The sequence below is a fragment of the Zea mays genome, chromosome 3, assembly GCF_902167145.1.
Source record: "Zea mays cultivar B73 chromosome 3, Zm-B73-REFERENCE-NAM-5.0, whole genome shotgun sequence".
NCBI lineage: Eukaryota > Viridiplantae > Streptophyta > Magnoliopsida > Poales > Poaceae > Zea > Zea mays.
In genome coordinates, this window is record NC_050098.1 from 178831188 (window position 1) to 178857680 (window position 26493).

General features: G+C 47.2%; 1 protein-coding gene across 1 annotated transcript; it reads left to right on the plus strand.

Moving 5' to 3' along the window:
• Nucleotides 1–22233: 22233 nt before the first annotated feature.
• Nucleotides 22234–24768, plus strand: LOC103650950 (protein FAR1-RELATED SEQUENCE 5-like). The gene is made up of 3 exons (XM_008676550.3): nt 22234–22531; nt 22782–24223; nt 24308–24768. The coding sequence occupies exons 1-2, from the start codon at nt 22491–22493 to the stop codon at nt 23770–23772; spliced, it is 1032 nt and encodes a 343-aa protein (XP_008674772.1). The 5' UTR covers nt 22234–22490; the 3' UTR covers nt 23773–24223; nt 24308–24768.
• The last annotated feature ends 1725 nt before the right edge of the window (nt 24769–26493 follow it).

Genomic DNA, 26493 nt, shown 5'->3' on the forward strand with positions numbered 1-26493 from the left:
CGTCGTGCGCGCCTGCCCAGCCCTCCTCAGCCGCCCGTCGCGCGCGTGCGTGCGTGGGCGTTGCTGAACACTGTCACCACGCGTGGGACCCACCTGTCAGCCCGGAGCCACACTAAGTCTCCAACTTCTCTCGTCCCCATTTCCTCCCCACGTCCCATCGGTTTCTCTCGTGCCAGTTTCTCTCGCCCCGGTTCTCTCTCGCTCGTCGCCGCGCAGCATTAGTCGCCGAGAGCGCCGTCCGCGCCGAATGGTACTCGCCGTCGAACTCCGTCATGGTGGTGGTGAATCTGCTTTCCCTTCCCCACCTCATCCCTCCCCTCTCTGCCCCTGCCAAGCAGTTTGTCTCATCCTGGCGAGCTCCTGCGCGGCTCCTGCGCAGGGCGCGGCGTGGTGGACAGCGAGCGCGATGGCGCGCTAGTGCGCCTAGGCGTCTGGCCCCTGCGCGTGGAGCCGTCGTAGCCCTGCGTATTCGAGTTGTTGTAGCCGTGCTACCCCATGCCTCCGTCGACCATGTGCGGCGAGCCCCCACCGGCCATGGATGCTGCTGTCACGTCAACGTCTAGCCCCGCCAGAGTTCGACTAGAGCCGTCGATGTCCGGCCATGGCCACCGGGCCGCTGCCACCCGCCCCGCCTGCTAGCCCCGGCTGGAGCAGCGCTTCCCCATCGCCTTCGTGCATGCGTGCTCGTCCTGGCCGATGGAAGGAGGAAGAGAAAACTGCTGCTCGTCAATCGTCATAGGCTCGTAGCCGATGGAATGAGAAAGAAGGAAATAATCGCTCGTGGGGCCAACATGCATGTCTCCCGCACATTCCTCACGCCATGCGCGTGATTAGCATCCTGGAAACCGCCTGGACCCCATCGCATGGCATGCATCTCCTTTTTGCATGCCTCTTGAATTATCTTTAAATTCTCTTTCCTACGCATGCTTGGAAACTGCCTTGCGTTAGATCTTCTGCGTCCGTGACTTTGTAAGCCTCTGTGTGGCTTGATTCTGGCCAGTCATATTGCGCCACTGCATTAAATCCGCACGTTATTAAATACGAGCTACCATATGCATTAGACGTCCGATTTATTTCGTTGCAGTTTCATTAGCTTCACAATAATGTCATGTACTGTCACACCCGGTTTTAGAAGGCAAACCGAATGCGAACCATGTACGTGCCAGGATCAGTTATTCACGTACACAGCAGTTACATAACATGGACATCATCACACAGTGCTCAAATAGTATTAAAAGGGAACTAATAGTCGATTACATCGTACGTCTGAGACGTCCATATAGTTCTTACAATAAATCAAAGTGCGGAAAAGAAACGTAGATAACTACGGCCTTCACAGGCAGCCAACTGGGGGTTGCCGCTAACCCACACTAGAACTCGTCGTAGTCTTGGAACTCCTGGAAGTCTCCTTCCACAGCTTCATCTTCTCCTGAGCAGTGGTTGCAATGCTGACAACCTGGGGATGGGGGGGTTTGGTGTGTAGAGCAAGGGTGAGTACACATCAACATACTCAGCAAGTATCCTGTTTGGCTGTAGTGGACTAGCTTTATGTGGGGATAAGTCAAGCAGTTGCTTTTAGTTGGTCAGATTATTATTTACTAATAGAAAGCCAAGTTTTAGCATTAACCCAAGTTATTAACCCGATGTACCCTTTCCAAACGGAAAGAATACCACTTACTAGCACCATAGTCATAACCAAAACCATCGATCTCATAGCCACCTGTACCACAATGTCTCTGATCAAGTACCACTAATCACTGAAGCTCCCTTGGCCGCTCATAACCGCGAGCACGGCTGATATATCAGTTTCATAACACTCTGCAGAGGTTGTGCACTTTACCTACAAGCCGTGATTCCCTCTTGCCTCGGGCCGATCAAACCCTTAAACACTACCAAGGTGAACAGGCAGGGTCTCACTACGTAGCCTTTACAAAGATTCCTCGGGGCTGTAGCCACCCGTTAGGTTTCCTAAATGCACCGCACTCCTCCCCAAGGGGCGAACCCAAACTTGGCAGAGCGAGCCGCATACACCGAGCCCCATTGACGGCACGACGGCTAAGTGAACTACACCCCGGATCCTCTAATTATTCAGCTAAGGGCACCCCATTCCACCCTCATGGTTGCACTGTTTTCCCGGGCGGTCATCCATAGAACAGGTCCTTACGGAGAGGCACTCGAGAAACCGCTCGAGCCCCCTTGAAGACCACAAGTACAACATCATAATAAGAGAAGGGAAAACAGCGTATCATAGATAATCTCATCATGTTCATTGATTAGAGTTGAGCAATAGCATAAAGCTAAGTAATAATAATCCAACCCAAATAGGTAAACAAGGACATGGATAACAAAAACTAGTCAATCCTTAGGTATAAAGGTGTAAAGCGGGAGGTGAATTAAAGAATGAATAGGACAGAGATAGGTCAAGGGACACTTGCCTCCACCAACCGACTGCTGCTCAGGGGCTTCTCCTGCGAGTTCCTCGGGCTCTTCGACCGGATCGTTCTCTATGCGATTGCAAGCATACATACATTCATTCATTCAAATTGGGAAACAAACAGTACATCATACAAGGGAACAATTAAAGTGAATATGCATCAAGTATGACATTCGATATCGCATTCATTATGGTTAGAAGGAAATGGGAAAGGTCTCGCGAGGGGGGGGGGGGTTAAAGCTTATGCACTAATGATTAGTTACAATTGGTTCTAACAAAAGAATTCAGTTATATGCACTAATGGAAACCTAGTCATTTTTAGTTGATCAACATTGAACTGGATAAACAATTGATTATATGAATTAACTAGCGAAACGAAATTCTAAATTAAGTTTCCTATTTCAATAACATGAACAATGATTAACTTGCCTAAAGTAAAATAAATAACAATAATAAAAGAACATAAAATAAAATAAAAATAAAATAAATAAAAATAAATAAAAAAGGGGGGGCGGTTGAACCGGCCAGGGGGCGGTTGAACCGGCCCTGGGCAGGGGCGGCGGCTAGGGCAGGGCACGGGCGCGGGGCGGCCGAGCAGGGGCGGCTGGGCGCGCAGGGGCGGCCGAGCTGGGCGCGCAAGGGCGGCCGAACCGGCGCGGGGCAGGGGGCGGCCGAGGCGGCGGCGGCCGAGCCGGCCATGGGCGGCCGAGCTGGGCGGCGGCGGGGGGGGGGGGGGGGGGGCGAACCGGCGGGGGCGCAGGGGCAGGGGGCGGCCGAGCCGGCCAGGGGCGAGGCAGGGCGCGCAGGGGCGGCGGCGGCCGAGCCGGCCAGGGGCGGCGGCTAGAGAGAAAATGGGAGGAAGGGGAGGGAGAGAGAGGGATTTTGGGAAAAAAGGGGGGGCGGCGGCATGGGCCAGCTGGGCCCAAAGGGGCGCGCGGGGGGGGGGGGGGGGGGGGGGGGGCGGCTGGGCCGGCCAGGGGCAGCCCACAGCGCGGGAGAGAGAAAGAGGGGGAGAGAGAGAAAGAGAAAGAAAAGGTTTTTCTTCTCCTTTTCGAAATCCGATCTTCCTAAATGAATGCACTTACATTTTTAAGCAATCGAAAGAATGCATGGTTCGGCATGGTGCATCAAACAACATAAAGTAATTTAGGGTTTTTCTTTACACGGGAATTCCAAGCCGAACTCCGTTATAACTTTGGAAAAGATCAAGGTTTAGCGAGGGAATGAGAAAAAGAAAAGGGTAACGCCTGAATTTGGTGAAAGAAAAGAAGAAAAAATTCTACCCCCAAATTCAGGGCGTTACAAACCTATCCCCCTTAAAAGAATCTCGCCCTCGAGATTCAGGGTTGGCTAGCAAAGAGCTCAGGGTACTTAGCCATCAGATCATCTTCACGCTCCCAGGTTGTTTCTTCCTCAGAGTGGTGATTCCATCTGACCTTGCACATTCTAATGGTCTTCCTTCGGGTGACTCGGTCTGCAACCTCAAGGATTTGCACTGGCTTCTCAACGTAGGTCAAGTCCTCCTGGACTTCAAGACCTTCCACTGGCAACTGCTCTTCTAGCACACGCAAGCACTTCTTCAACTGAGACACATGAAAGACATTATGCACAGCAGACAAATTCTCTAGCAAACTGAGCTGATAGGCCACTTCTCCACGTCTTGCAAGAATCTGATACGGACCAATGTAGCGGGGTGCTAGCTTGCCTTTCACTCCGAACCTTCTGACTCCTCTGATCGGTGACACTTTCAGGTAGACAAAGTCTCCGACTTCGAAACTCAGCTCTCTTCTTCTTGTGTCTGCATAGCTTCGCTGTCTTGATTGCGCTATCTTCAGATTCTCTCGGACCATCTTGATGTTCTCTTCGGCTTCAAGCAAAATGTCTGGCCCAAACACTTGCTTCTCTCCAGGTTGATCCCATTGCAACGGAGTTCTGCAACTCCTTCCATAGAGCGCCTGAAATGGTGACATCTTCAAACTGGCCTGGTAACTGTTGTTATAGGAAAACTCTGCATAAGGCAATCGCTTGTCCCATCCGGACTGATCTTGCAACGCACAGGCTCTCAACATGTCTTCAAGAATTTGGTTGGTCCTTTCGGTCTGGCCATCTGTCTGCGGGTGATAAGTTGAACTGAAATTCAGATGCGTGCCCAAAGCTTCATGCAACTGCTGCCAGAAATGAGAGGTGAACTGCGTTCCTCTATCTGACACTATCTTCTTTGGCACACCATGAAGACAAACGATCCGAGACATACAATTCTGCCAATACGACACTGCTATAGTTGGTCTTGACAGGTATGAAGGGGACTGACTTGGTCAAGCGGTCCACCACTACCCAAATGGAATCGTAGCCGGCTCGAGTGTGAGGCAATCCGACTATGAAATACGTATCGATTTCGTCCCATTTCCACTGAGGGATTTGCAACGGTTGCAACAATCCAGCTGGTCTCTGGTGCTCTGCCTTAATTCTTCGACAACTATCGCACATAGCCACATGCTCTGCGATTTCCCTGAGTACCCATTACTATAAGGTTGGCGGGAAACGCTATCCCCCTTATTTCCACACTTATATTCAAACAAATGCTATCGGCTCGAATTCTACCACCGGCTGAGTCAATTTGAATGGGGGTTGACATGGTAGTAATTGGAAGATTATGTGCTTCTACCCATGATGCAGTAATGAAAGAATGCGTTGCTCCAGTATCAAATAACACTTCTGCAATATGGGAGTCGACTGGGAACATACCTACGATCATGCCGGGGGTCTCCTGAACTGCTTCAGCCTCCAAATGGTTCAGTCTTCCATGATTATAACGCGGCTGAGAGCGGTTGCCTGCTCCAGGCTGAGGCACATTCTGCTTTGCTGGGGCATTGGGGCCTAACTGCTGTTGGGCTGCCTTCTTCGGACATTGCATCACCCAGTGGCCTTGCTCTCCACAGTGGAAACATGCCCTGTTTCCAACCTGAGCTGGTGCTGCCTGACTGTTCTGCTGGTTTGCTGGGGCAGGAAGACGAGATGCCTGCTGATTCTGCTTCTGAAACTGACCTCCTGACTGATTGCTCTGACGGTTCTGGTACTGATGCTGAGGATACTGCCTTTGAAACTGCTGATGCTGCTGAGGTGGACGCTGGTTCTGCCTGAACTGCTGAGGTTGATTGCTTGAGAAACGAGGACGATTGCTGCTTCCAGGCTGGGGTCCACTGATCTTGCGCTTACGATCCTCCATCTCCTTACGCTTCCTCTCTGTCATGATTGCTCTGTCAATCAGGTGCTGGAATGTCGGGAAGGTGTGATTCATCAGTTGGTACTGCAGAGGGTCAACCAAGCCTCTCAGGAAACGGTACTGTCGCTTGGCGTCAGTGTTGACATCTTCAGGAGCATAGCGAGACAATTGCAGAAACCTGTCCCGGTACTCACTGACAGACGATGGCCCTTGCTTGAGGGCCAGGAACTCCTCCTTCTTCACTGTCATCAGACCTGCAGGAACATGGTACTGACGAAAGCTTCCTCTGAACTCTTCCCAGGTGATGGCGTCAGGGTGGGCATGGGTGGCGAGGTAAGACTCCCACCATGACGGGGCTGCTCCTCTCAACAGACGGGGACCATACAAGACTTTCTCCCTGTCATCGCACTGAGCGGTATGCAACTCCCGCTCCACAGTGCGCAGCCAATCTTCAGCATCCATGGGGTCAGAAGAATGAGCAAACGTTGGTGGATGATCTCTCATAAATTCAGCACGCTTGTCTCTAGGCATCTGAGGCTGAGGCTGAGGTGGGGCCTGCTGCTGTTGTTGCTGCTGCTGCTGCTGAATGGCAGCCAAAGTCTGACCGATGGCTTGAACTGCTTGAGTCTGCATCAGAAACATCTGCTCGATCGACATCGGGGGCGGGGGCGGCAGGTGCTGCTGCTGGGGCACCTCCTCCTGTTGAGCGGCCCGCTCCTGTTGAGCACGCCTTCCTCCTCTGCGCCTGTTCTCTGACATCTGCAGAATGCAACCACACATCAGAACTGATCTGGCAAATCTTGCAGCATAAGAAAAGAGTAGAGGATTCTTCAACAGCACTGAACAGATGAGCATCTTCACTGATCTCCAACACAGACCACACAACTTCTCAGATAAAGAGGAAAGTAGAATAAAGGGTTTCCCAACTATATAACTATCTTTATTAACATAATAGGTAAACCAAAATGCAGGGGATACCCACACTTTGGTGACAATCATTACAAAGATCCAAACCAAACATAGTTCATCATGACAAACATAAATGCACAGGATATAGCAAACTACCCTGTCTAACTAAGACTAACTAAGACCGAGACTAACGCTAAGGCTGAAGCTTCTATGTATATATATTTTGTATTAATTACAAGATCCAACTCTAACGATCTATGGTTCTAGAGTTATCTTGGTCTTGCAGTCGGGGTTGCCATAAGACTGGTGTCCACGCCGAGGTGAGCGGTACAGGTGCTGAGTCCCGACGGGAGCGGGGGAACCATCCTCCAGGTGACGACGTTCCACGCGCTCAGCCCGTAGCTGGGCGATCTCAGCACGAGCCCTACTCAGCTCGTCTAATGCATGGTCCAGCTCCGTGTTTAGCACGGCGGCTAGGTTGACTGTGCTGCTCAACCTAGGATTGCCCTCACCGACAGGTGAGACAATCACGCCTCTTGTGCTACCAGATGAACGGCGGGGGTAATACTTCAGGTCAAGACCGTCAGCTACCCCACCGAAAACCGAGCAGTAGTGTGAAAGCGCACGCCGTGCAGCATCTTGCATGGCTGCCTCAGCGGAGTCCCGCTCAGAGATAGAATAGTGCTCTGAGCAGGCCTCTACACCCTGGAGACTGTTCTCCTGACGGCGCACCAAGCAGGTTGCCTCCCAGCGGTCCGGGTAGACCCCGCGACTGTGCTGGTAGACCACACAGCGATACTCGACGGACCAAGTATGCCGGTCAAATGCCCGACGTAGCAGGGTGTCGAGCGCATCGTGGAAGTGACACCCGCGAGTAGCGTCGCGAGTGATGGATCGAGCAAACCATCCTTCCAGCTCATGGTTAGCAGAGAAGTCGGTGTCGTGGCTCGAGCTGTCGTCGCCATCTCCGTCGTCTGGGTCTCCTCCAGCAGCTACTCTAGGGGCTGGGGCGCCCTGTGGTGGTGCAGGGGGCGCCTCCAAGGGAAGCACAGGGGAGCAGCTCCTCGCAGACTCTATCTCCTGCTGGAGCGAGAAAGAAGAGCCCTGCTTCTCCTGCTCCTATCGTCGACGTTCCTGCTCCTCATGCAGGCGGTGGTGCAGTCTCTCCAAGTGACTGGACTGTCCGGCCACAGGACGGCGAAGCGGACGCTCAGCAAGGCGGGAGGGTAAGAAGGGGATGACTGACTTTCGTGCAGTGTGTCTAAGTCGAGCCATCTACAAAAGACATCGCAAGCAAAAGGGTGAGAACAGAATTAATATGACCAGCAAATGATGAATCATAAGTAAATGAAGGATTAGAATAAAACACAATTTTCAGCAAGGTATTATATATAGTAGAATATAGGTTTGGTCGGTATGACCAACTTTTGAAGGGATATCAAAGTCAAGGCAGGGACAGAGGTCTATAGTCCTTAGAACGACCATTCTACTCTAGGTTAGCGGTCCTACAGTCAGCACGACTTTGATACCACTTATGTCACACCCGGTTTTAGAAGGCAAACCGAATGCGAACCATGTACGTGCCACGATCAGTTATTCACGTACACAGCAGTTACATAACATGGACATCATCACACAGTGCTCAAATAGTATTAAAAGGGAACTAATAGTCGATTACATCGTACGTCTGAGACGTCCATATAGTTCTTACAATAAATCAAAGTGCGGAAAAGAAACGTAGATAACTGCGGCCTTCACAGGCAGCCAACTGGGGGTTGCCGCTAACCCACACCTAGAACTCGTCGTAGTCTTGGAACTCCTGGAAGTCTCCTTCCACAGCTTCATCTTCTCCTGAGCAGTGGTTGCAATGCTGACAACCTGGGGATGGGGGGGTTTGGTGTGTAGAGCAAGGGTGAGTATACATCAACATACTCAGCAAGTATCCTGTTTGGCTGTAGTGGACTAGCTTTATGTGGGGATAAGTCAAGCAGTTGCTTTTAGTTGGTCAGATTATTATTTACTAATAGAAAGCCAAGTTTTAGCATTAACCCAAGTTATTAACCCGATGTACCCTTTCCAAACGGAAAGAATACCACTTACCAGCACCATAGTCATAACCAAAACCATCGATCTCATAGCCACCTGTACCACAATGTCTCTGATCAAGTACCACTAATCACTGGAGCTCCCTTGGCCGCTCATAACCGCGAGCACGGCTAATATATCAGTTTCATAACACTCTGCAGAGGTTGTGCACTTTACCCACAAGCCGTGATTCCCTCTTGCCTCGGGCCGATCAAACCCTTAAACACTACCAAGGTGAACAGGCAGGGTCTCACTACGTAGCCTTTACAAAGATTCCTCGGGGCTGTAGCCACCCGTTAGGTTTCCTAAATGCACCGCACTCCTCCCCAAGGGGCGAACCCAAACTTGGCAGAGCGAGCCGCATACACCGAGCCCCATTGACGGCACGACGGCTAAGTGAACTACACCCTGGATCCTCTAATTATTCAGCTAAGGGCACCCCATTCCACCCTCATGGTTGCACTGTTTTCCCGGGCGGTCATCCATAGAACAGGTCCTTACGGAGAGGCACTCGAGAAACCGCTCGAGCCCCCTTGAAGACCACAAGTACAACATCATAATAAGAGAAGGGAAAACAGCGTATCATAGATAATCTCATCATGTTCATTGATTAGAGTTGAGCAATAGCATAAAGCTAAGTAATAATAATCCAACCCAAATAGGTAAACAAGGACATGGATAACAAAAACTAGTCAATCCTTAGGTATAAAGGTGTAAAGCGGGAGGTGAATTAAAGAATGAATAGGACAGAGATAGGTCAAGGGACACTTGCCTCCACCAACCGACTGCTGCTCAGGGGCTTCTCCTGCGAGTTCCTCGGGCTCTTCGACCGGATCGTTCTCTATGCGATTGCAAGCATACATACATTCATTCATTCAAATTGGGAAACAAACAGTACATCATACAAGGGAACAATTAAAGTGAATATGCATCAAGTATGACATTCGATATCGCATTCATTATGGTTAGAAGGAAACGGGAAAGGTCTCGCGAGGGGGGGGGGTTAAAGCTTATGCACTAATGATTAGTTACAATTGGTTCTAACAAAAGAATTCAGTTATATGCACTAATGGAAACCTAGTCATTTTTAGTTGATCAACATTAAACTGGATAAACAATTGATTATATGAATTAAATAGCGAAACGGAATTCTAAATTAAGTTTCCTATTTCAATAACATGAACAATGATTAACTTGCCTAAAGTAAAATAAATAACAATAATAAAAGAACATAAAATAAAATAAAAATAAAATAAATAAAAATAAATAAAAAAGGGGGTGGTTGAACCGGCCAGGGGGCGGTTGAACCGGCCCTGGGCAGGGGCGGCGGCTAGGGCAGGGCGCGGGCGCGGGGCGGCCGAGCTGGGGCGGCTGGGCACGCAGGGGCGGCCGAGCTGGGCGCGCAAGGGCGGCCGAACCGGCGCGGGGCAGGGGGCAGGCGGCCGAACCGGCGGGGGCGCAGGGGCAGGGGGCGGCCGAGCCGGCCAGGGGGCGGCCGAGCTGGCGCGCAGGGGCGGCCGAGCCGGCCAGGGGCGGGGCAGGGCGCGCAGGGGCGGCGGCGGCCGAGCCGGCCAGGGGCGGCGGCTAGAGAGAAAATGGGAGGAAGGGGAGGGAGAGAGAGGGGTTTTGGGAAAAAAGGGGGGGCGGCATGGGCCAGCTGGGCCCAAAGGGGCGCGCGGGGGGGGGGGCTGGGCCAGCCAGGGGCAGCCCACGGTGTGGGAGAGAGAAAGAGGGGGAGAGAGAGAAAGAGAAAGAAAAGGTTTTTCTTCTCCTTTTCGAAATCCGATCTTCCTAAATGAATGCACTTACATTTTTAAGCAATCGAAAGAATGCATGGTTCGGCATGGTGCATCAAACAACATAAAGTAATTTAGGGTTTTTCTTTACACGGGAATTCCAAGCCGAACTCCGTTATAACTTTGGAAAAGATCAAGGTTTAGCGAGGGAATGAGAAAAAGAAAAGGGTAACGCCTGAATTTGGTGAAAGAAAAGAAGAAAAAATTCTACCCCCAAATTCAGGGCGTTACATGTACACGTTAAAAATATTAATTTATCGTAACACATGTTTCATGTAGTTAACTAATTATTGGTTTAATCTTTAATTATTAAAATGGAGATCTAATAAAAAACTAAGTTATAGTTTTATTTGCGCTTTTAAAAATACAAGTTAATGTGATTAATGCCTATTTAAATGTTTTTAATTAATAAACACTTAGTATAAACACTATGTCTGTTAGCGACTCTCATGAGTCGTGCGCGTCGTCGCACTGTCTGCATATTATTCGCGCACGACGTCGTTCACGTAGTCGCGTTGACTCGTGTGTGTCGCGCGCTGTTTTGCGCGTGTCGTCCTTCGCGCAAATCGCTAGTTGCGCGTTTTAGCGAAATCGTTTCGCCACTTCGTGTACATTGAATAGTTAATTGGTGATTAGTTGTTTAGTGGTCGGCTATTAAAAAACAATTCAACCGAAAACGAACTGGTAATTTTAATTATACGCTTCGTCAATAGCTATTAAGGTAGTTGTGTCAATCCGAAGCGTTTTCATTTATGTTTGGTTAGTGTAGACACGATATCGATTAGCGCTGCGGCAAATCGTGTTCGTTCTAAATTAATTGTTCAGTCACATCGATTTCGTATTAGTAATATATTTTATCATGTCACAAGCCTGTATTATTTAATTAGCTATTCATTCGATACTTATTAAAATGGACTTCTAATTAAAACTGTTTTATAGTTTTAACCCGCGCTTTTATAAATAAATGTTAATTAACTTGATCCATATCAGCTTAAATACTTTTAACTAATTATTTGTTTGTTGTTCGCGCGCTGCTTCGTTTACGCGTCACCGTGCTGTTCGCGCGCTGTCGTGCCTGTCATTTCGCGTGCTGACCGCGCACTGTTTCATACAGTGTTGTGTGTCGTCACACGTCATGTGCGTGTGTCGTCGCGTGACGATCACGTGTGTCGCACGGCGTCTGCGCGTGATAATAAATAGTTTGCCGCATATAAACACTCATGTTAGCGATGTTAATACGTCATGTTATATATTTTAGATAATTAACTTAAGGTTCGCTCGACTAATATTTATTAAATTAACATTCCAATTAGATTAAATGAGTAGGGTTCAACTTGCACTTTATAATAAACATTAACATGACTAATATTAACTTAACTACTTTTTATTTATTTAATATTTGTTTAGTATAAACGCGTCACCTATTTAATTTGTCTCGCCTGCCGCGCATGCTGGTTCGTGCGTCGTTCACACTAGACGTGCGTACTGCTTCGTGCGTCGTCAGCGTGCTATGTCGCACGTGTCCGTGCGTCGTTCTGCACGCTGTCGTGTTGTTTCGCATTATAAACTCGCCTCGCTTATAATCTCCTATTATATTAGTTATTTATTTGACAATTGTTAGTGTAGCAGATTAATCGAAACTAAATGGCAAATATTACTTGTATTTGATAATGTCGAATTAAACGTTATAGCTAATATTTATTTAGTGTAAACGTGATATCTTGTCGAACGTAGCTCCGACTGATGCGTTTCTTATCCTCGCATAACCGTAGAAGCGCTCTCTATTTTATATTGCTCGTTTTTATGACATGTTATTTTGTATGGTGTAATGTTCTTATGCATGTATATGTTTGTCGGTGTTTGTTCGTATCTGTTGCGTGTCGCCAATAGATCGCAATCTGTCTTCAAGCTTCGAGGGATCAAAGATCAAGCGTTGGCGACCAAGTGATCAAGTTCTTCGAGTTCCGCGAGATTGAAGATCCTGAGCATCTGTTTGGTGAAGGCAAGCGTCCTTTGACCTATCTATGTCCTATGCAAGTCTATAATTCACTCCCCGCATTTATATCTTTATACCTAAGGATTGACTAGCTTTGTTATCCATGTCCTTGTTTACCTATTTGGGTTGGATTATTATTATTGTTTAGCTTTATGCTATTGCTCAACACTAATCAATGAACATGATGAGATTTACCAATGATACGTTGTTTCCCTTTTATTATGATGTTATACTTGTGGCCTTTAATGGGGCTCGAGCGGTTTCTCGAGTGCCTCTCCATAAGGACCTGTTCGTCGAGAGACCACCCGGGATAACAGTGCAACCATGAGGGTGAAATGGGAGGCCCTTAGCTAATTAATTAGAGGAACTAGAGGTGTAGTTGCTTCGCCGTCGTGCCGTCAATGGGGTCCAGGCACAGTGCTTGCTCTGCCGAGGCTGGGTGCCGAGGTTCTTTCGTTTTGCTTTTGTTAGTCACCCCCCTTCGGGGAGAGGTACTGTGTTTATCAAACTGGAGAAACCTAACGGGCGGCTAGGACCTCTAGGGAATCTTTGTAAAAGCTACGTAGTGATACCCTGCCGGACCACCTAGGAAGTGATCAATGTGGAGTCATGATCCCCGGGCAAAACGGGAATCACGGCTCATGGGTAAAGTGTGCGACCTCTGCAGAGGGTAATGGAACTGATATATCAGCCGTGCTCACGGTTAAGAGCAGCCTTGGGATCCTCTTTGATTAGAGATACTCCGGATACACCTTGGATGATGACTTTAATGATGATGGTTAATTATGGTGACTTTAATTATGAATTCTAGTATTTCCTCTCTGAGGAGGTACTTTTGGGATTATAACTTGAGTTTTATGATAAAATCTGGCTTCTACTAACAATAAATACCTGACCAACTAAAAGCAACTGCTTGAGCCTAACCCCACATAAAAGCTAGTCCACTTCAGCCAAACGGGGCATTTGCTGAGTACGTTGATGTGTACTCATCCTTGCTTTACCACAAAACACCAGGTTGTCCACATTGCAACCACTGCTCAGGAGAAGACGAACCCGTGGAAGGAGACTTCCAGGAGTTCCAAGACTACGACGAGTTCTAGGTATGGGTTGGCGGCAACCCCCAGTCAGCTGCCTGTGAAGGCCCTATCTTTACTGCGTTTCGCTTAGCACTTTGATTTACCCATTGAGTTGATGACTATGTGGATGTCTCTGACATCATGATGTAATAAGTTAATACTCTTTTATGTTATTATTCGAGCACTATGCGATGATGTTCATTTATGTAATCACTGTGTACGTGAGTTCTGATCCTGGCACGTACATAGTTCGCATTCGGTTTGCCTTCTGAAACCGGGTGTGACATAAGTGGTATCAAAGCCGTGCTGACTGTAAGACCGCTAACCTAGAGTAGAATGGTCGTTCTAAGGATTATAGACCTCTATCCCTGCCTTGACTTTGCTATCCCTTCAAAAGTTGGTCATATCGACCAAAACTATGTTTTACTATATATTATACCTTGTTGAAAATTGTGTTTTATTCTAATCTTTCATTTATTTATGGTTTATTTGCTGGTCATATTAGTTCTGTTCTCACTCTTATGCTTGCGACATCTTTGAAGATGCCCCCTGACCATAACTTTTTGTCTGTTGGGATTTTTCCCTCTTCCATCACTAAATTGCTACCCTTTAACTATCTTTGTCCTCTTAGCATTGACATGCTCGTACTCCTAGATTCTTCAGTACTTTTGTTTCAAACCCTTACATCTGAATTTCTCCTGCCTACTTAAACACTCTAGTTTATATGTCCATGAACTTCTGGCCTTCAGAGATCCCTCCCTGTTCCGTTGTTAAGTCATTATCCTCTACCTTTTTCTATTCCCATGTCTGGGTACGCTTGTATCATTGGAATCTTGCATACTCTTATTTTTATATATGCTACCTTTATATCCCAATGACTGTTCAAGACATTTAACATATCCTTGACCACCCTTGTTTCTTAATGATCCATGAGCGGTGATTCTACTTTGCAGATCCTTGTTGATCTTGTTGTCTCCTTGTAACTTCACTCGGTAATGAATCTTTACTTCAACCCTTCTGTTGGAACCTTACCAATCTTACCCTTGATTGTTTTCTCCACTTTGTCGTTTTGCGAGTCTTGTCTTAACTATATCCTTTGTTATGCCTTTTAATTATTATCATATGCACCCTTGACACCTCTATATCCTACATTGATGTTTGTCTCATACCTGCCCTTTAAAATCGCCCCTCTTCGGTCTCATACCTTCTTTCTCTTGGTCGTATCCACTTCTTCGGCTCGCGAGTTTGTAACCTCATCCTTTGTTGTGCTTTTGTTTCTTATTGCCTTTACCCTTCTCATTTCTCCATCTTACCTTGGTGATTACGCTATGTTCGTTATCTAAAACCTCCAATCTCCCACCTTAGTTCAAGCGTGGTCTCTTACTTATCTCACCCTTGGCTATATCCTCTTCTTTACCGCGTGTAGGCCTAGACTTAACTCCATTCTTTATTGTATTTGTACCACTTGCTCTTCTATACCTTCATCTTTTCTCTTACACCCTTGTCTGTTATCGCCTTTGGCCCTTGCAATATTTATGTCTTCTACCTAAATGCTTACCTTGAACTTATCCTATAAAAGCCTCCCCTTTCTTTCAACCCAGTTTGAGAGTTGCGAGTTACCCATCTGTCCCTTGATTTCTTTTCACTTCTTGCCGCCTTACAAGTTTTGTGTTAATTCCATCCCTTGCTGTGTTTTTATTTGCTATCACCCTCACCTTGTCGTCCATCGATCTTGCCTTGATACTCATCTCTATTCCTACTTAAAAATCCCCTCTCTTCCACCTCAATTTGAGAGTGGCAGTTTGTCTATCTAGCCCTTGGACGTACCCTCTCCTTTTCCATTTGCAGGTCTTGTCTTAACTCCATCCTTTGTGGTATTTAGATTCTTAGTTCTTATGAACATTTACCTCCTCTCCTACATCCTTGTCCGTTATCACCTTTAAACCCTCGTGATACCTATGTCCTTGCCCACATGCTTACTTTGAACCTACCCTTCAAAGCCTCCTCTTTTTCATCGCTGTTTGAGGATAATGCCTCATCTATCTCATCATTGGTTGCTTCCCCTTCTTTTGACACCTTGGCAATCTTGTCTGAGATACACCCCTTGTTGTGTGTTTGTCTGTTATCACATTAACCCTTATCGTCCCTCGATCTTTATCTTGATGCTTATCATGTACCCGTATTTTAAAGCCACCTCTCCCATTTCATTTCAAGAGTGATGTCTTACCCATCCCGCTCTTGTTTGTTCCCTTTTCCTCTATCGCGTTGCAAGTCTTAGCTTTTGCTCGATATCACCCTTACCTTCCTAATATCTAGATCTTTCCATGATGCTTATCCTATGCCTACCTTTTGAAATATCATCTTTCCCATCTCGATTTGAGAATGGTGTTTTACCTATCCTGACCTCGGTTGCATTCTCTCCCTGTCGGTTACAATCCTTGCTTTAACTCCATCCTTTATTATGCTAATGCCTCTATCCTGCATCGCTTATTATTCCCCTTGTCTTTCGATGACCTTAGAGTAGTTTCCCCTAAGTAAGGAAAGACCACCAACTAGTTAACATTAACGGGTAGCAATGAGATGTTTGTTGTTGTGTGCTCGTGATGTTTGTCTTTGTGTTATGACTGATTTGCGTCTTTGAAATGAGTGTTGGTGTGTTGTGGCCTTTGGTCCGCAATGACATCAGTTTACTCGGTGAGTGCCATATAGTTAGGTAGTTGGGTTCTCCCCCTGCTCTCTCTAATCCATTTATACTTACCTTTTCTCGCTATTCTTTCCTCTTACACCTGTCCATTTGGCAATCTCCAACTCCTCCAAATCAGTCAAGATCAGAGTCGACGGCATCTTCATCAAATGCGTATCAATGCTTCTGTTAAGGGGGTTAGCCGCTAACCCCAATGAAGACAATGCGATCAACATCAACCAACAAGACCAGAGTGGCGTAGCGGAAGCGTGTGTGGGTCCTAACCCACAGGTCTAAGAGATCCTTAAGAATTGCATTGATCGGTCTCAAGCATCTGAAGGTCAAAGCAACCAGGCCACATGTTAAAGTTATCAGAGTCAAAGTTGAGTCAGGAGAAGCTATAAAAAACCAATAGACTAACCTGATTTTCTTGCTAGCCTCTTCTTGAATCTCGAGGGCAAGATTCTGTTAAGGGGGTTAGGTTTGTAACACCCTGAATTTGGGGGTATAAAATTTCTTTTCTAATATTCACCAAATTCAGGTGTTACCCTCCCTTTTCTTTGCTTTCCTTCTCTTTTTCCTAAATAATGATGAAATTATTTTTGTTTTATATATATCTGTAAGCCTAGTAAAATAAAACCCTAAGAGGGTCCTTTATTGTTGCATAGCATGTCGAGGTATATTTTTGTGTCGAATTGTTGTGTTTGTGCATCAATTCAAACTCATTAAATATATTTGAATCTTTGATTCAAAAACTATGTTTAGATTTGAATAGGAATAAAAAGGAAGAGAAAGAATTAATAAAAAGGAAAAGTCTGCATCAGTCCCTCCCGCGGCCCAGCTCCCCGGCCCACTCCCGCACGTGGCCGCGCGGCCCAGCTGCGTCCCACCCGTTGCCCAGCAGCAGCGCCCCCGCGTGCCCTAGCGCTCGCGCGCGCAGCAGCCTCGCCCACGCACCCTGACGCGCACCGCCACGCCCAGCGCAGCCCACCACGCTCGCCCAGCCGCCGCCACGCCCCTGCACACCTCGCCCGTGGCCCGCGCGCTCCCTGCCGCGTCGTGCGCGCCTGCCCAGCCCTCCTCAGCCGCCCGTCGCGCGTGTGCGTGCGTGGGCGTTGCTGAACACCGTCGCCACGAGTGGGACCCACCTGTCAGCCCGGAGCCACACTAAGTCTCCAACTTCTCTCGTCCCCATTTCCTCCCCACGTCCCATCGGTTTCTCTCGTGCCAGTTTCTCTCGCCCCGGTTCTCTCTCGCTCGTCGCCGCGCAGCATTAGTCGCCGAGAGCGCCGTCCGCGCCGAATGGTACTCGCCGTCGAACTCCGTCATGGTGGTGGTGAGTCTGCTTTCCCTTCCCCACCTCATCCCTCCCCTCTCTGCCCCCTGCCGAGCAGTTTGTCTCCTCCTGGCGAGCTCCTGCGCGGCTCCTGCGCAGGGCGCGGCGTGGTGGACAGCGAGCGCGATGGCGCGTTAGTGCGCCTAGGCGTCTGGCCCCTGCGCGTGGAGCCGTCGTAGCCCTGCGTATTCGAGTCGTTGTAGCCGTGCTACCCCATGCCTCCGTCGACCATGTGCGGCGAGCCCCCACCGGCCACGGATGCTGCTGTCGCGTCAACGTCTAGCCCCGCCAGAGTCCGACTAGAGCCGTCGATGTCCGGCCATGGCCACCGGGCCGCTGCCACCCGCCTCGCCTGCTAGCCCCAGCTGGAGCAGCGCTTCCCCATCGCCTTCGTGCATGCGTGCTCGTCCTGGCCGATGGAAGGAGGAAGAGAAAACTGCTGCTCATCAATCGTCATAGGCTCGTAGCCGATGGAATGAGAAAGAAGGAAATAATCGCTCGTGGGGCCAACATGCATGTCTCCCGCACATTCCTCACGCCATGCACGCGATTAGCATCCTGGAAACCGCCTGGACCCCATCGCATGGCATGCATCTCCTTTTTGCATGCCTCTTGCATTATCTTTAAATTCTCTTTCCTACGCATGCTTGGAAACTGCCTTGCGTTAGATCTTCTGCGTCCGTGATTTTGTAAGCCTCTGTGTGGCTTGATTCTGGCCAGTCATATTGCGCCACTGCATTAAATCCGCACATTATTAAATACGAGTTACCATATGCATTAGACGTCCGATTTATTTTGTTGCAGTTTCATTAGCTTCACAATAATGTCATGTACACGTTAAAAATATTAATTTATCGTAACACATGTTTCATGTAGTTAACTAATTATTTGTTTAATCTTTAATTATTAAAATGGAGATCTAATAAAAACTAAGTTATAGTTTTATTTGCGCTTTTATAAATATAAGTTAATGTGATTAATGCCTATTTAAATGTTTTTAATTAATAAACGCTTAGTATAAACACTATGTCTGTTAGCGACTCTCATGAGTCGTGCACGTCGTCGCACTGTCTGCATATTATTCGCGCACGACGTCGTTCACGTAGTCACGTTGACTCGTGTGTGTCGCGCGCTGTTTTGCGCGTGTCGTCCTTCGCGCAAATCGCTAGTTGCGCGTTTTAGCAAAATCGTTTCGCCACTTCGTGTACATTGAATAGTTAATTGGTGATTAGTTGTTTAGTGGTCGGTTATTAAAAAACAATTCAACCGAAAACGAACTGGTAATTTTAATTATACGCTTCGTCAATAGCTATTAAGGTAGTTGTGTCAATCCGAAGCGTTTTCATTTATGTTTGGTTAGTGTAGACACGATATCGATTAGTGCTGCGGCAAATCGTGTTCATTCTAAATTAATTTTTCAGTCACATCGATTTCGTATTAGTAATATATTTTATCATGTCACAAGCCTATATTATTTAATTAGCTATTCATTCGATACTTATTAAAATGGCCTTCTAATTAAAACTGTTTTATAGTTTTAACCCGCGCTTTTATAAATATATGTTAATTAACTTGATCCATATCAGCTTAAATACTTTTAACTAATTATTTGTTTGTTGTTCGCGCGCTGCTTCGTTTACGCGTCACCGTGTTGTTCGCGCGCTGTCGTGCCCGTCATTTCGCGTGCTGACCGCGCACTGTTTCATACAGTGTTGTGTGTCGTCACACGTCATGTGTGTGTGCCGTCGCGTGACGATCACGTGTGTCGCACGACGTCTGCGCGTGATAATAAATAGTTTGCTGCATATAAACACTCATGTTAGCGATGTTAATACGTCATGTCATATATTTTAGATAATTAACTTAAGGTTCGCTCGACTAATATTTATTAAATTAACATTTCAATTAGATTAAATGAGTAGGGTTCAACTTGCACTTTATAATAAACATTAACATGACTAATATTAACTTAACTACTTTCTATTTATTTAATATTTGTTTAGTATAAATGCGTCACCTATTTAATTTGTCTCGACTGCCGCGCGTGCTGGTTCGTGCGTCGTTCACACTAGACGTGCGTACTGCTTCGTGCGTCGTCAGCGTGCTATGTCGCACGTGTCTGTGCGTCGTTCTGCACGATGTCGTGTTGTTTCGCATTATAAACTCGCCTCGCTTATAATCTCCCATTATATTAGTTATTTATTTGACAATTGTTAGTGTAGCAGATTAATCAAAACTAAATGGCAAATATTACTTGTATTTGATAATGTCGAATTAAACGTTATAGCTAATATTTATTTAGTGTAAACGTGATATCTTGTCGAACGTAGCTCCGACTGACGCGTTTCTTATCCTCGCATAACCGTAGAAGCGCTCTCTATTTTATATTGCTCGTTTTTATGACTTGTTATTTTGTATGGTGTAATGTTCTTATGCATGTATATGTTTGTCGGTGTTTGTTCGTATTTGTTGCGTGTCGCTAATAGATCGCAATCTGTCTTCAAACTTCGAGGGATCAAAGATCAAGCGTTGGCGACCAAGTGATCCAGTTCTTCGAGTTCCGCGAGATTGAAGATCCTGAGCATCTGTTTGGTGAAGGCAAGTGTCCTTTGACCTATCTATGTCCTATGCAAGTCTATAATTCACTCCCCGCATTTATATCTTTATACCTAAGGATTGACTAGCTTTGTTATCCATGTCCTTGTTTACCTATTTGGGTTGGATTATTATTATTGTTTAGCTTTATGCTATTGCTCAACACTAATCAATGAACATGATGAGATTTACCAATGATACGTTGTTTCCCTTTTATTATGATGTTATACCTGTGGCCTTTAAGGGGGCTCGAGCGGTTTCTCGAGTGCCTCTCCGTAAGGACCTGTTCGTTGAGAGACCACCCGGGATAACAGTGCAACCATGAGGGTGAAATGGGAGGCCCTTAGCTAATTAATTAGAGGAACTAGAGGTGTAGTTGCTTCGTCGTCGTGCCGTTAATGGGGTCCAGGCACAGTGCTTGCTCTGTCGAGGCTGGGTGCCGAGGTTCTTTCGTTTTGCTTTTGTTAGTCACCCCCCTTCGGGGAGAGGTACTGTGTTTATCAAACTAGAGAAACCTAACGGGCGGCTAGGACCTCTAGGGAATCTTTGTAAAAGCTACGTAGTGATACCCTGCCGGACCACCTAGGAAGTGATCAATGGGGAGTCATGATCCCCGGGCAAAACGGGAATCACGGCTCATGGGTAAAGTGTGCGACCTCTGCAGAGGGTAATGGAACTGATATATCAGCCGTGCTCACGGTTAAGAGCAGCCTTGGGATCCTCTTTGATTAGAGATACTCCGGATACACTTTGGATGATGACTTTAATGATGATGGTTAATGACGGTGACTTTAATTATGAATTCTAGTATTTCCTCTCTGAGGAGGTACTTTTGGGATTATAACTTGAGTTTTATGATAAAATCTGGCTTCTACTAACAATAAATACCTGACCAACTAAAAGCAACTGCTTGAGCCTAACCCCACATAAAAGCTAGTCCACTTTAGCCAAACGGGGCATTTGCTGAGTACGTTGATGTGTACTCATCCTTGCTTTACCACAAAACACCACGTTGTCCACATTGCAACCACTGCTCAGGAGAAGACGAACCCGTGGAAGGAGACTTCCAGGAGTTCCAAGACTACGACGAGTTCTAGGTATGGGTTGGCGGCAACCCCCAGTCATGTGAAGGCCCTATCTTTACTGTGTTTCGCTTAGCACTTTGATTTACCCATTGAGTTGATGACTATGTGGATATCTCTGACATCGTGATGTAAAAGTTAATACTCTTTTATGTTATTATTCGAGCACTATGCGATGATGTTCATTTATGTAATCGTTGCGTACGTGAGTTCTGATCCTGGCACGTACATAGTTCGCATTCGGTTTGCCTTCTGAAACCGGGTGTGACAGGCGGCGAGCCACCTGGAATTTTGTCGTCCCGCAGGCCCTCCAATGTGGGGGTTGTTGGTACCTGCGGGAGTGGAACTGGAGTTCCGTTTGTAATGGCACCTTGAGTGTCGGTGTCTGTTCATTGTGGCTGTCGGGGCCTGAACATCTAGGTATTTTGGGTGCAATACCGTGTTTCTTCCTTATTTCGAGCACCAGGTATCGCCTGTCGGCTAGCTGAACCGCTTAACCAAGTGTGAGTTGCCCTGCGCGGAAGGTGACGAGTGAGGTATCCGTATCCCGGAGGCGTAGGAGTCCCTTGGCTCGGTCGGCCTTGCCACTCAAGGCTTCTCTTGCTCAGTTAAAGAGAACCCTCGGCCGCTCTGCGATGAGCCAGAGCCGGAGGTAGTGGTGTGAGCGTGGTCAGAGGCGGAGTTGGCTCGAAAAGAAGCTTTGTCGGCCGGAGCCTGGCCGGGTCGTCCACTGGCAGAACCAACCCTGGAGTCAGGCTGCCGAGGCCATGAGCCGGGCTGGCGTCCTCGGGGGACAGCTGGCTGAGGCTACGGAGCGGCCGGTCCAGCCGTCTACTCGGGCCAGGTTCCTGGAGGAGATCCTGGCGGCGATGGCTCAGGCGCAGTGTTGACATCTTCCTTTGAGGTGGAGATCCTCCGACCGTGTTGCTGTCCGAGGTCGGGTCGGATTCCGCCGAAGGTGGAGTCGATGCCGAGGGTGCTGCTGCTGGAACCAGATCGTCTGCCGAACAGCAGAGGGCAGTGCTTCCGTTGATTACGAATCCAACGGAGGTGGTGTTGTGCTGCTTGAGCTCAAACGGCCCAGCTTGTGGAAGGCCCAATACCGGGTTACTGTACCAATGGAGGAAAAATAGTACCGGAGGAGGGAAAAATAGTACCGGAGGAGGGAAAGGGCAGCACCCATCGCAGATTGGAGGGAAAAAATACAGTCGCCTAGTTTGGAGTCGTTGCTTTACCGATGCAGCAGGCGATTCCAACGATTCAGTTCCTGTGAAGATGACGGAGAATAAGAATGCAGAGCCCTACACACTCAACGAGTAAGAATACTTTTCTTTTACTCATTACACGTTGCTTCCCCGTGTGTCTGCTTGTATTTTGTCTAGCAATTATTTGGGGTTGATTGCTTGCAACAGCAAGTAGCTAGCTAGTTCTTCAGGCCAAAATTCGTAACTAGTTCTTCACGATTATTAGGCTTTAATGTTCAATCAACAACAGGATCAATGTTTCCGCTACTTGTACATTATTTTTGTTCCATTAGCAATCATAGTATTACTAATGATTTTTCAGGGAGAATATGTTCCCTTGTTTGGTTCCTCATGTTGGTATGAAATTCAGAAATACAGATGAGGGTTGGAACTTTTGGTTAGCCTATGGTGGTCAAAGAGGTTTTGATGTTAGGAAAAGATACACAAACAAAAGTAAGATTGATGGCAAAGTTACATCATGTAGATTTGTTTGTGCCAATGAAGGTCATAGAGGGAAAGATAAAAGGGATGATCAAGTGAAATGTCATCGAGCTGAAACAAGAACAGATTGCGAAGTGCGTATGTGCCTTGTAAAGGACAAAGATTCTGATGAGTATAAAATAAATGATCTGAATTTGGAACACAATCATGTCCTTCACTCGCCAGAAACTTTCCACTTGATGGTGTCACAAAGAAAAATTTCAGATTTGCAAGCTTTTGAAATTGAGACAGCCGATGATTCAGGAATAGGTCCAAAAGCATCACATGAATTAGCATGTCGCCAAGTGGGTGGACCACTTAATTTGAGTTATACCCTCCATGATCATAAAAACTATTTGCGAGGCAAGCGACAACGAGAGATGGCATATGGTCACGCTGGAAGCATGCTTAAATATTTTCAGAACAAAATGGTAGAGAACCCCTTATTTCAATATGCAACACAAATGGATATCGAAGAGAAGATCGCGAACATAATTTGGGCTGATGCTAAAATGGTTGTTGATTACACACATTTTGGTGATGTTGTTTCCTTTGACACCACATTTGGGACAAATAGAGAGAGTCGACCTTTTGGTGTTTTTGTTGGATTCAATCAGTTTAGAGAAACAGTAATCTTCGGTGCTGCTCTAATGTACGACGAGACATTTGAGTCTTTCAAGTGGATATTTGAGACCTTTCTAAAAGCACATAATGGAAAGCAACCTAAAACATTCTACACGGACCAAGATTTTGCTATGGGAAAGGCTGTTGAGCAAGTGTTTCATGAGGCATGGCATGGGTTATGCACCTTTCACATAATGCAAAGTTCTTGATTTGATGAATATCAAGTCATTGGCTGCCCAATATATATTAAAAAGATGGACACGACAAGCACGGAGTGGCACAGTACAGGACATGAATGGGAAAAAGGTAATTGAAAATCCAAAGTTTGATGCAATGCTTCGCTATAGATACTTTTCTCGGAAGCTTCTGAATTTAGCGCATCGAGCAGCCTACTTTCCAAAGTGCACCCTATTGATGGATAGCACAATTGACATCCTTGGTCAACAGATTGAAGACAGAATTACCACATGCACAAATGACGATCAAAGTGTTTCTCAGAGTGATCTTGCTCCACCAAATGACACATTGAGTAATGTATAATTGAAGAAAAAAGAGGTTCGCATAAAAACTTCAAAGAGAAAAAAGCTTGGCTAGGAAGAAAAACACAAGGGGAGGAAAAATGGACAAAACAGAACTCAGTTGCAAGTACAAGTATCAATGGTATGTTAATTTTTAACATGTGAATTATAGCATTATTATAAAGTTCCATGTACATCTGAGTCTTTTGTATTTCGTTTTTTCAAGGCACAAGAAATAGAGAAAGAAGTAAGCAGCAACGAAAAGAGGAAAGAGCCTGAAGAATATAGTACTATCAGCTCCTTCACCCAACTATTGAATGGAGCAAGCAGTGATGATCTAAAAATTGAGGGATTCTTTTAGTGAATTCTTCTTTTTAGTTCTGGAGCAATTGAGGAGGGCTATTTTGTTGTTAGCAATTGCTACTAGTATTTTGTTTAGGAGCAAGTGAGGAGGGCTATTTTGTTGTTAGCAATTGCTAGGTGGAATGTTCAGTTTCAATCGCAAATGACAGTTAATTGCTGAAGAAAGAAATGTTATTCTTCAACTTGGCTCAGTTTCATTCATAGTTGACAAATATTGAGTGAAAACATTCTGCAGAAATTCATTCAACCGTCGGCGGCAGGCATGCTGGAGCGCTCAGCACAGCATGCTGCTACAGCACATCGGCCAGTGCCAGCATTGGCGGTGGCGCCGGCGGCGACTTGAAGCAGGAAACAAGGTGTGCCTGCTAGATGTGTGCCCAGTAGCTGAGAACGGGGAACATGGGCCTGTTTCTAAGTTGGGCCGCATACATGGAGCACTGTATATGCCGGAACGAGAAAACAGAAGGAAATGAAGCATGCACCGTTCGTTGCAGGATCGACGGGCGCACTGCCCTCTACCGTGCGTCAGAGGATCTGGTTCCGCTGCTGCTCCCCTCACTGATGTCTGAACCTGCAGGAACAGTTTATCTGTAGTGTGCGTATGTTTTTTGCGGCCGCCGAGGCCCAAACATATCATCGTCGTGTTGTAAAGCTGCGTTTCTTTTCCCCTTGTTTCGAGTATCAGGACTTGTTTGTCGGTAGCAGAATCGCTCATCCGAGCGAGAGTTACTTTTCACGGAAGGTGATGAGTGAGGTATCTGTATCCTGGAGGCGTAGGAGTTCCTCGGCTCGGTCGGCCTTGCCGCTTACGTGTACTCTTACTCATCCGTAGGATTCTGTTATCGATATAGTCGAGAAGGCACGAAAAATCATTTCGACAGAAAAGTTTTCGAGCGTTAAGACTTGTTCGGTCAGCGGAATCGCTTATCCGAGCGTGAGTTACTTATCGCAGAAGGTGATGAGTGAGATATCCGTATCCTGGAGGCGTAGGAGTCCCTCGGCTCGGTCAGCCTTGCCGCTTATGTGTACTCCGTCGTTTTCAGGATCCCACTATCGAAGTAGTCGAAAAGTGCGAAAGACGTTCTGACAGAAAGACTTTTTCCAAGGAAAATTTTGACGCAGAGGGGGTTCCCCCCTTCTAGCCCCCGAGGGAGGGTCGGGCTTTGCCGAGGCAAGGCTGACCCTTCCTTGATGGTTAGACTTTATTTGTGTATGTAAAGAGAACGAGGTATATGAACGACTTGAAAACATCTTAAGGGTAGAAGCGACGTAGCTGTCGGATGTTCCAAGCGTTGCTGTAGACCTCGCATTGACTGCTGGCCAGCTTGTATGTTCCGGGCTTCAAGATATTGGCGATGATGAACGGCCCTTCCCAGGGAGGTGTGAGCTTGTGGCGCCCTCGGGCGTCCTGTCGTAGCCGAAGCACCAAGTCGCCCACCTAGAGGTCTTGGGACCAAACCCCTCGGGCGTGGTAGCGTCGCAGGGACTGCTGATACCGCACCGAGTGTAGTAAGGCCATGTCCCGAGCCTCTTCCAGCTGGTCCAGTGAGTCTTCTTGGCTGGTCTGGTTGCTTCGGTCTTCGTACGCCCTTGTCCTCGGGGAACCGTATTCTAAGTCTGTGGGCAAGATAGCCTCGACCCCATAGACTAGAAAGAACGACGTGAAGCCCGTGGCTTGGCTTGGCGTTTTCCTCAGACTCCAGACCACCGAAGGGAGTTCCTTCATCCATCGCCTGCCAAACTTGTTGAGGTCGTTGTAGATCCTCGGGTTGAGTCCCTGTAGAATCATGCCGTTGGCACGCTCTACCTGCCCATTCGTCATGGGGTGAGCTACGGCGACCCAGTCCTCCCGGATGTGGTGTTCCTCGCAGAAGTCCAGGAACTTCCTGCCAGTGAACTGGGTGCCGTTGTTGGTGATGATGGAGTTCGGGACCCCAAAGCGATGGATGATGTTGGTGAAGAACGCCACCGCCTGTTCGGATCTGATGCTGTTTAGGGGTCGGACCTCAATCCACTTGGAGAATTTGTCGATAGCGACCAGCAGGTGCG